The 10661-nt window shown below is 32.3% G+C and overlaps 2 protein-coding genes across 2 annotated transcripts; one reads left to right on the forward strand and one right to left on the reverse strand.

Annotated features, from left to right (window-relative positions):
* Positions 1-464: 464 nt before the first annotated feature.
* Positions 465-1873, reverse strand: LOC111405302. Its single transcript, XM_023034122.1, has one exon. It carries the CDS (start codon positions 1817-1819, stop codon positions 833-835), a length of 987 nt encoding a protein of 328 aa, XP_022889890.1. The 5' UTR covers positions 1820-1873; the 3' UTR covers positions 465-832.
* Positions 1874-7973: 6100 nt separating this feature from the next.
* On the forward strand, positions 7974-8940 carry LOC111406930. Its single transcript, XM_023036287.1, has 2 exons — positions 7974-8189; positions 8273-8940. The coding sequence occupies exons 1-2, from the start codon at positions 8036-8038 to the stop codon at positions 8692-8694; spliced, it is 576 nt and encodes a 191-aa protein (XP_022892055.1). The 5' UTR covers positions 7974-8035; the 3' UTR covers positions 8695-8940.
* Positions 8941-10661: the final 1721 nt, after the last annotated feature.

A 10661-nucleotide genomic window follows, 5' to 3' on the forward strand; every position in this document is an offset into this window, starting at 1 on the left:
TAGAGGTAAAAAATTTACACGGGAACGAAAAAAGGAAAGAAAACACTGAACTTAAAGATATCGTAGAGGACCTTGGACGCCGAAGGTTCTGCCGGTGGTCTTCGACTGTGGGGCGCCGGACGATTGCAGCAAAACTTCCAATTTCGTCAACGACCGAGCGGTGGTCGATTTCAGTGAGAGAGACGAGTGAGATTGGGGATTTTGTGTCTGTCGGTTTGTCTTCCTTTCCTTTGTTTTCATTTCATGTCTTATTTGTTTTTTTTTTTTTTTCGTGGTTTGGTTTCCAACATTAATTGTCATTTCACCTGACAATTAACACAGTTTTGGTACAAGGACACAAAAGCTATTCTAATGATTCAGAGGGACAAAATTGTCCTGAATTGACATTTTTGATAGACAATTTAAAATGTGACATTTTTGATAATCCATACCCAAATTTTCACACCCACTGAAATATCCTCTAGTTTTAATGATGTCCAACAAATCAAACATTCTTGAAATTCAAAACATTGTTACTTCGTCTATTCATCTGATGATACAGAATTGAACTAAATAAAAAAATTCTTGAAGTTCAAAACATTGTAAGCTCGTCATCTAAAGATGAAGAACCGTACTAAATTAAATATTCTTGAAATTAAAAAAATTGTAACTTCGTCGACTTATCTTCAAATGGATATCTACATATGATGGGACGCTCTGAGCCTTCAGGCTTTGGCATGCGAAACAGAGAACAGATTCTCTATCAGGAATATTATCGAACACTTCAAATGCATACATGACCAATAATTTCAACTTCAATCCTCCATAAGAACCACATCCACATCAACCCTGATCAACATGATCCCTTATAGGGTGCCCACATATTTACATAAAAATTAAGAGGCTTTTTCAATGTCTTTTTCCATTCATTATCATCAGGAAATTTACCTGTAAGAGCAAGAGAACTGTCATCTTTTCTACTTTCAAGACTCAACACAAAGAGTTCATCAGGAAAAACTTTGTGCATTGCCTTCAATGTCTCTTCCATTATTACACTCCCATCTTTGCTAATATCCTCAGGCTCCACACAATTCCCACCCACATTTACCATTATTCTCCCACCTTTCTTCAAATTCTTCCTCAAATTATACCATGTTTGTGGATTCTGAAGCTCGGGTATCACAACGCCTTTACTGAATAAATCTATTAGGATACCTGAAAACCCGTCTTTGATACTCGCATTCAGAGCATTCCCAATGTGAATGAAAAGCCGATCTGGGTATTTTGCTTCCATTTTAGTAAGTCCAAAATACTCTCTTGCGACCGAAATCACAGAAGGGTCGAGTTCCCATCCATGGATGATGATTTGTGGGTAAGTTTCCAGGATCAATTTCGCGGCAGATCCGGCCCCAAACCCGAGAATCCCCAATGGTCCAGGAGGCAGAAGAGGAGGCAATGTTGCGAATACATCAAAATAAGTGTTGGTGATTGACTTGAAAAGGTAAGATATGCTGTGGATGTTGCCGGGGGCATCGAGTAAGAGGAGTCTGGAACCTGCCAATGGATGGTCTGCTCTTCTTGAAACTTCGAGGACTCGAATGTAGTTGTGTCGGGATTTGAATTTGACTAAGGTTTTTACATGTTCGATTGGGATGCCGTCGTCTTCGTATTGGGTGGGGGTGGTTTGAGGATTAGGGATTCGGGTCTGCTGGGATTTGAGAGAGAAGGTACGGCGACAACTGGTGGAGACTGGTGGCGGAGGACGGGACACGGATGTTTGATGAAGGTTTAGTATTACGGGTTGGATGTGTTGGAAGTTTTGAGGCACTGCAAGCTTCATGATAACAAACTTTTCTACAGGCGCTCTTTTTCCGTGTGATTTTAAGGGACGTGAAGGAGAATGAAATGGAGATAATTGTTCCAATATTGGCACTGAAGTTTAAGATGTCTAATTTTGATCACTCAACTTATCCAAACGTTGGACATTATTCATTGATATAACTCCCTTTTTCAATCTCTAATGAAATTGGTGATTTGGCTAACGTAATGCATATGTGTGTGCCCTGTCACACAATTAAACGTTGAGGTAATTGAATTTTGATCACTAAACTTTGAAAAACGTCTTCAGTTGTTCACTAAACCTTGAAAAATCCTTCTATTGCTCATTAAACTTTGATGGTTGAATTTTGGCTACTGAACTTTGAAATAATTGAATTTTGACAACTAAACTTTGAAATTTAATTAAATTTTGGAATAAAATTTGAATTTAATTCAATTTTAACAATAAATTTATTGTGTGTTTTGCTACAATTAGTAGCCAGTTTCTTTGTACAGCTTTACAAGCTTTGTCGATCCCACAAATAATGATTACTCAATTACACAACAGTTAAATTTAATTTAATATACTTTTGTGGAATCTTTAGATATTTTCATTATTTGCAAAATTTAAATTTGGCAATAAAACACACAATAGATTTGTCGTTAAAATCAAATTAATCCAAATTTTAATAATAAATTATAATTAAATCTAATTTATTGTGAGCAATAGAATATATTTTTCAATGTTTAGTGGCAAAAAAATATTTTTCAAAGTTTAGTGGTTAACATTTGACCACCTCAAAATTCAATGGCCAAAATTCGACCACATTAAAGTTTAATAACTAATAGAAGACTTTTTCAAGGTTTAGTAAACAATCAGAGACATTTTTCAAAGGTTAGTTGGCCAAAATTCGACTACCTCAAAGTGTAATGACGTGACGGGTGTCATATGTGCATTTCGTTAACCATGTCATTAATTTCGTTAAAGGTTTGAAATGAAAGTTATGTCAGTGAGTAACGTCCAATATTTGGATAAGTTGAGTGGCCAAAAGTCAACAAACTAAATTTCAATAAACAATCGAAGACATTAAGAAGCTGTTTGGGAGTGATTTTGAGAATTGATTTTTTGACCGTTAGGAGAAAAGTGGGGTCCACCTGTGAGAGAAGAAGTCAAATATGACGGCTGTTTTACACAATTATAACAAGACAAGAAATACTTAGATACAATCTCATCCCACGTGGGACGATCGTCCAATGAGGAGCCGGCACCTCATCGAATGATCCAACCTCACACAATGAGATAATGCCACCTCGGGACTTGAGGTAGAGAGAGAGGAACTCAAATCTTGAGGTGGCCTCACCTCATCAGGTGAGGCTGTGCCATTCAATGAGATGACAGCTCCACTGAATGGTCGCACCACGTAAAACGATACCAGAGTATCTCTTTAACAAGACAAACCATAGTTTTTACTGTTTTTCATTGCACTAACCAAATTCTTCCTTTCGAGTCCTGAAAGACATTACTGGAACTATATTCATTTATTTTTCTTCGAAACTTGTTAATCTATTTGTGTTAAGAATCAATCTTTAAATACAAAATTTTAATTAATCTATTTGAGTTTTTAATAATGCTTTCTAGCACTCATGATGTTTACTATTAATTTAAGTGGTTGCACGTTGTAGATCATATTAAACTATGATTTAATGTCATCAATACGGTCATCTAGTCTAACACATCGATGTTAAATAGCATTACTCTTTGATTTTCGATGTGCTTAATTACATTTTAAGGTGGGTTCCATGTCCAACAAACGCATTACTTAGATGGTTCCAAGTCTGACTTAAGCATTAATTAATTGAATAATGCTATTCATTTTCACTCTACGTGACATCCTACATAGCGATTTGTGGTTTGATACATTAATGTGTTAATTTTTTTTATTATGCATTAAATTACTAATATAACATGTATGTCACGTAGAGAGATTACGGTAGTGAACAATTATAAAATAATATTATTCTAATTATTTGGATGGCAGTTAATCAGCCCCTGTTTGATCCCCATTAAATTAAATTATATTACATTCCATTTTTCTCTCTCCTATTTTCAACCACACAATCTTCCATAAAATAATATTGCACGTAAATCGAAAACTTTTTTTTTCAACCACTCATTTTTCTAAAAAATATTATTCCCTCCATTTTCATTTTCAGGTAATGGACATCAAACAGGGACTCAGTTTCACTCGGTAGTCTATTATATTAGTCAAATTGTGTTTGAACTAAAAATAACTCTCTGGAGATTATGCCCAATTGAATTCAACTGTTATTCAACTACTAATTAGGTGGTAATTAATATGTTTCACCAGCTAATTACAACGGTCTATTAAGTTTAGTCAAACAAATATGTGCATGATTTAAAAACAAGTCTTTAGAGATTTTGTCCGAAATAATGTACTTTGAACTATTAGTGTGTGTTTGATTACATTTATTTTTCATGAAAAATATCAATTTTCCACCTAAATTTCTACTTGGAGTGTTTGATTGCTATTTTTTTCTATGGAAAATATTTTTCAACTTTTGAAAATATGTCTAAGGGTGCGTTTGATTACAAGTAGGAAAATTACATGGAAAGAAAATGAATTCCAGGGAATTGAATTACCTAGAAATTGTTTTCATGAAAATTGTAAATTATTGTGTTTGATTGTATAAATTTTTCACGTGGAAAATGTTGAAGTAAAAGTATTTTTTGATGTTCGTTTGACTTTGTTTTACGTGGAAATTGTCAATTTCAGGGATATCCTCTTTTACAATTATTCCTAAAATTTGTTCCCATTGCCAACAATTAAAAAAAAATAAAAAAAGCAAAAAATAAAAAATAAAAATAAGGTGGAAAACCAAAAACCACCTATCCCCTAGGAAAAAAAAGTTGGAAAATCACGCTTTAAGGTGTTGTACCTAGAAATTCATGAAAAATCAATTCCCTGGAAAATTTTGTCAATCAAACAGGCCAAAAGTGGAAGTTGGAATTCGAATTCCAAGTTCCATGGAAAATTTCGTGTAATCAAACGGGGCCTAATTTTCCTTATTTTTAGGAAAAATATTTCCCTTAGGTAGAGGTAGTTTTTATTTTCCACAAAAAATGGAAAACATTTTTTTTCTAACTGATATTTTCCATGTCAATCAAACACACTCTTAGTGTTCGATTTTACAAACTCTCAGTTTGTAGTTTTATCTTGATTAAGAAGAATTAAATCAAGCTTGATATGAAGGGTCTATAAAATTAATAAAACGATTATGTATTTGAATTATAACAAGTTTCTAGAGATTTTATTCGAAATTATTTCGAGTTTTCTCCGAAATAGAGTTTGGTTCTCTAAAGCATTGATATTGAATATCTAGTTATTTAAAAACGGATATGTATTTGAATTGAAATAAATCTCCATAGATTTTGTCCATAATTAAGCTCCTGTTTGGCAATCTTTAAAAGTTTAAAATTTTTGTTGTGGTATCATTTTTTACCACATATTTATACAATAAAATATTTTACACACAAATTAATAAAATTTCCTTACTTTTTAATCACGTAGAAATACTATTCAAAATTCTCTAATTTTTCAAATAATATGTATTAAACAGGACCTTATTCTATTCAATTTCTTATTGCTTTGATTGTCTTATCTTAGCCCTTGTTTGCATCTCATTATTTGGTTAAGAGTACATTTTCGAATAGTAGATTAATGAAGAACATGTGGTTAAAAAGTAAAGAAATTTTTTGAATTTACTTGTAACATTATTGAAAAATATGTGATTAAAAATAAGAAATAACCAAATGTATTTTTGACATAATATGGATCAAACAACGGTTTAACCGCCCGTTTGGTCCCCATTATTTGGAATTTTAATTATTAGAAGATTTTTTTTTTTTAGAATATGTGGATAAAAATCTAAAAGAATATATTTTAAAATGAGTATAAATTTCATTGGGGTCAAATAGGGCTTAATATGAACTCTTTTATTAATTCAATAATTTGGAGAAAGAAACGACAAACACAGTGGGGCCACCAAAAATGCAAAGCCCCCCAAAGGCCAATAGCAATAAATAAGGTGTAACCATACGATGTGACCAACTGTGTCAGTGTGGGCTATATCAACCAATCAATTTGAGTTGACTTTTAACGACCCTCTACGTGGCAAACCTTTAAAGGCCCGTCTCAGGGTGCTTCAAATCTGAAATCCCTATTTCATTTGGGAGGAAATGACAAGGCCGCGTTTCGTACGAGCATTTTAGAATGACTAAAATTGATATTCTCTTCCCCCCGCCCCACCCCCCTCGCCACCACCATATTTATATTAGCTTATGCCCATCTTTGGTAAGAGTTAAAATTCAAATTTTAATTTAAGTTAAAATTAATAACACATTTTATACATCTCACAATTTTTCAATTATACATTTCATCAACTTCTATTAAAATTTACTAAAAATCAGATTTTAATTCCCATCAAACAAGAGCTACATTCCGTTGGGTTTGATAACATTTTTATCTTTGCACTTCTAATATTGTTAACATTCACATTTTACGATATCAATTTATTATTCGTGTATATTACTTGATAAGGTAACCGTTCTAAGGAGAGGGTTTATCCGTCATTTACACTTCAAAAAGTCGATTGATTTTGAATAAAATATTTATAGAAAAACGAGGTGGAGGATACTTTCGACCATTTTATACATTTTGGATGCGTGTCAACTTCTCATGATTTGATCGTTGTCACAATTTGATCATATTTAAGTTTGTTTACATTATTAATGGTATTTTCACGTGTAGTAGGGATACCATCGCCACGTGGTGTAAAAAATCTTTGAATGTCCAGATCACTCCCAATAAGCGCGTAGTATGAGGTAACTAATTATTGCATAACTCGAGAATGTCTTGTTAATGTTCATAATGTCTTGAGAAAATTGTTTGTTCTATATGCCATGCAAAAAGGGTGCTACATTTTGTAATAAGAATAAATTGGAAAGAAATTAAAAATTTCAATGATGAATTTTATTTTTATTTTATTTTTCGGGGTTGGGGGTGGACTCAAAGTCACGTGACTTTAAAGGTGAGTTTGATTAACTTTATTTTAGGGTGTTTGATTGACTTCTTTTTTCTTGAAAAATATTTTTCAAAATTGATCATGTGACTATATTTTCTTCAAAAATAAAGAAAATATTTTCTTTAGAGAGAGGTAGGTTTTTATTTTCTAGAAAATTCACTCCCTCAATCACACACTCTCTCTCATCTACCCCTCTCCATTTCATCCATCCACCAATAAAAGATGAATAAGTATAATATTTTTTTAAGTTAAAAATTAAACCAAATAAATATATTTAGGGTGTGTTTGATTGCAAATATGAAATTTATATGAAAAGAAAATAAATTATAGGTGATTGAATTGTCTAGAAATTATTTACATGAAATTTGTCGATTAAATATGTTTGATTAATTTTATTTTCAAATTAAAAAATGTTATACTTATCCATTATCTATTGGTAAGTAGAAGAGAGAGAAAATGGAGAGTGAATTATTTGAAAAATAAAACCTTACTTCCCGTAAAGAAAATATTTTCATTGTTTTCAAGAAAAATGTGGTCAAGTGACCAAAAGTAGAAAAAAATTTCATGAAAAAAATTTCAATCAAACAATACAAAAGTAAGAATTTTGGTTAAAAATGATATTTTTCATAGAAAAATTAGCAATCAAATGCACTCTTAATTAATAATTTTCATGAAAATTCTATGTTTATAATCAAACACACTCTTATTATATGTAAAGTTCCATGTATAGCCCCTATTTTAGTAGAAATTGAAATTAAAATTATAATTTTAATTTTAATCTAAATTTAAGTTAATAATTAATTTTTAACAATTTATTTCATGGAACTTACAACTTATCAATTACATATTTCATCAATTTTTGTCAAAATTTACTAAAAATTGTAATTTTAATCTATACCAAACAGGGACATAATATTCATTATTAGCACCAAACACGCCCTAGTAGCGAGTATCAGCATCAATTGGTTAATTATTTTCCTTTAGTGCGTTGACTTAATATTTATATATTTTATTCCAAAAACAATCACAAATTCTACAAATAGGTCTCGCACTGACGCCCTTTTTGGTTTGAAGGTGCCAGTAAATTCTCTCTCTAAGCTTTCCTCTGTCAGTCTGTCTCACCAAAGCCCATACAATGACTCAAAACTTGAATTCAAACTGTACACAAACAATTAAATTCCTCTACAATTATGGTGGTAAAATCGTCCCTAGTCCCATTGACGGAAAGCTTCATTACACCGGCGGTTTCACCCGAGTGATGTCCGTCGATCGATTGACAACTTTCGAAGGTTCGTTAATTTTTTTCTGTTTGAATTAGTAGTAGTTTTTGAAATTTCTTGATGAAACTGAAATATTTTTGGAATTCATGCAGAACTGATGGCGAAATTTGAAGAGTCATGTGGAGACTCGATGAAGTTGAAGTTTAAGCTACCAAGCGAAGATTTAGATGTTTTAGTTTCGATCACTTGTGACGAGGATCTGAAGACTGTGATTGGAGAATACGATCGACTTTCACCGGAGACGAAAATCACAGCCATGCTATTTCCAATCAAACCACCAAACAAAATCTCTCCTCCGCGTTATCCGATGTCGTGTTTTGATTTCCCATCCGCTCTGCGTAAGCCAGTTCCTGCAGCCACCGCATGTTATCATGCTCACCCGACGTACCGGCGTTTCTCTCCGGAGGTTGGATTTCCAGCGACTGCAAGGAAGTACAATTGCTATCGGGAAAGGAACCCTAGCCATTTCTGCTACGCGCCGAACATGAAATATTCCCATTCTCGTCCACAGTAGGTGCAAAAGCGTGGAAAAATTGAAAGCCAAAATTAATTGGTTTTCTTCCTCTTTCCAAATCCTTTTAGGATTATTATAAATTCGGCGCTAGAAATATTCAGTGAATTTAGAACTGAAAAAGAAATTAAGTACAAAGTTTTTGGCTAAAGTAAATATTAAAATTGGAATATTAAATTTAGATTTCTGTGAATTGTTGTAAAGGTGTTATTAATTCGTGATTCTCAGATTTTGCTGTGATAACATGAACCAGGGTTTCATTAACCGCCGCCGTTAAATGCCTTTACTATTGCCTATTTATTAACGTCTTTATTTTTAAACTGCCTTGTTTTGGCCGCATCCATTGCGTGGATTTCACGTGATGTCAAGTGGGGTGTTCGCAGTGTTGTATTCTGTTAGCCGCCGTTCTCGCCTGGTGTTCACGTGGGATTTGGTTACACGTACCTGCGCTGCATGTGTGTTCGCACGCATTTATTTTTGGTTACAAATATCTAGTAAATGCTATTTTATTATTATTTTTACTAATCATGTTATACATTCAGACTCAAATTCAGATAAATACGTGTCGACGTACAATTGAACAATTTGAAAAATTAAAATAAAAACATTCATTCATTTTTTGACATATCAGATATCTCTTTACTCCCCTGTTTTTAATCCTGCATAAATGACTTTATTCTTTAACCAATTTTCATTTCTTCCTTGTTAATTTATTTATGAATACTCATAATTCCGCAGGTCAACAAAGGCTCGAGTCCCTTGGGTCTAAAGTATGGAGTTATTGTATTTTGAGACCACTAAATGCTACTAAACTGGATTCTTAGTTGGGATAATCAAAGTAAGTTAAGCTAATAAAACCTAAATAATTAATCATTGTGATCGACAATTTGGACATTAAGCAAGTTGGCCCAGTTTAAATATCAAGATAAGTGTAAGGTTTTTAAATCTTGAATATTGGGACAAAGAACAATATTGACAATATTAAATAAAAACATTTCTACAAATAATAGAAAGTTCCCGACACTGGTTAGAAGTGTTCGAAGGTTGGAATGATGGAATCTTATGACTTTTTGCCTTGAAAGGTAATCGTTACAAATAATAGAGAGTTCCAAATATTGGTGAGAAGTTATTCGAAGGTTGGAATAATGGAATCTTATGATTTTTGTAGTCTTGGAAAAGTAATCATTATCAACTTGTGGAATGATAATTAAAGTGAGATTGTTATTTTAAGAGAAAGTTAATGTAGCTCATAAAGTGAAATTTGAATCCATTAGATGAAAATGGTAAGTTTAAGCCAGTAAGTTGGGCAGCTAGAAATTTAAGGTTAAGGTTTGTTTAGGACATTAATGATTTAATAGGAAGAACATCCTTCTTTAGTTGCTACTCTTGCAGTACTTGAAGGGGCATATGGTTAGCTTAGTTACTGAAATGTTGTAATATTTTGGTTAGCACATCTAGTTCAATTAGAAAAGTAATTTTTAAAATTATGTTTAGATATTTAGTAGAGAAGATAATCGACAGTAATATTCAAAGAATAATAATAAAGGGATGTAAAAACTTACTAGACATGAACGTGTCACTTCAGAATTATTTGAGTTAGACTATTACATTTCAAACACCTACATATATATATTGATAAAAGGCTATGTACCAACACCAACAAAATAATTGTTTTTTTTTTTTTTTTTTTTTAGACGTGATTGATATATGAATGTGAATAAGAATATTCTTCTAGCATGACCAGTCATTTTCCAATTCTACTTGGTCAATAATAAACAAGAGCTATACACACTCGAATGAATTAGGAAAGAACATTCAAACTATCAAATTTTGGTTTTCAGAATGGTTGACTTATTCTAAGTTTAAAAATTAAAATATTGCAAAAGTGGACCATTAATCAATTCTCCAGTCAAAGGCTTAAATGTGCATACATACAGCAACAAACTACACCTTATTTCTAATACAATCGA

This window comes from Olea europaea, chromosome 12, assembly GCF_002742605.1.
Source record: "Olea europaea var. sylvestris chromosome 12, O_europaea_v1, whole genome shotgun sequence".
Taxonomy (NCBI): domain Eukaryota; kingdom Viridiplantae; phylum Streptophyta; class Magnoliopsida; order Lamiales; family Oleaceae; genus Olea; species Olea europaea.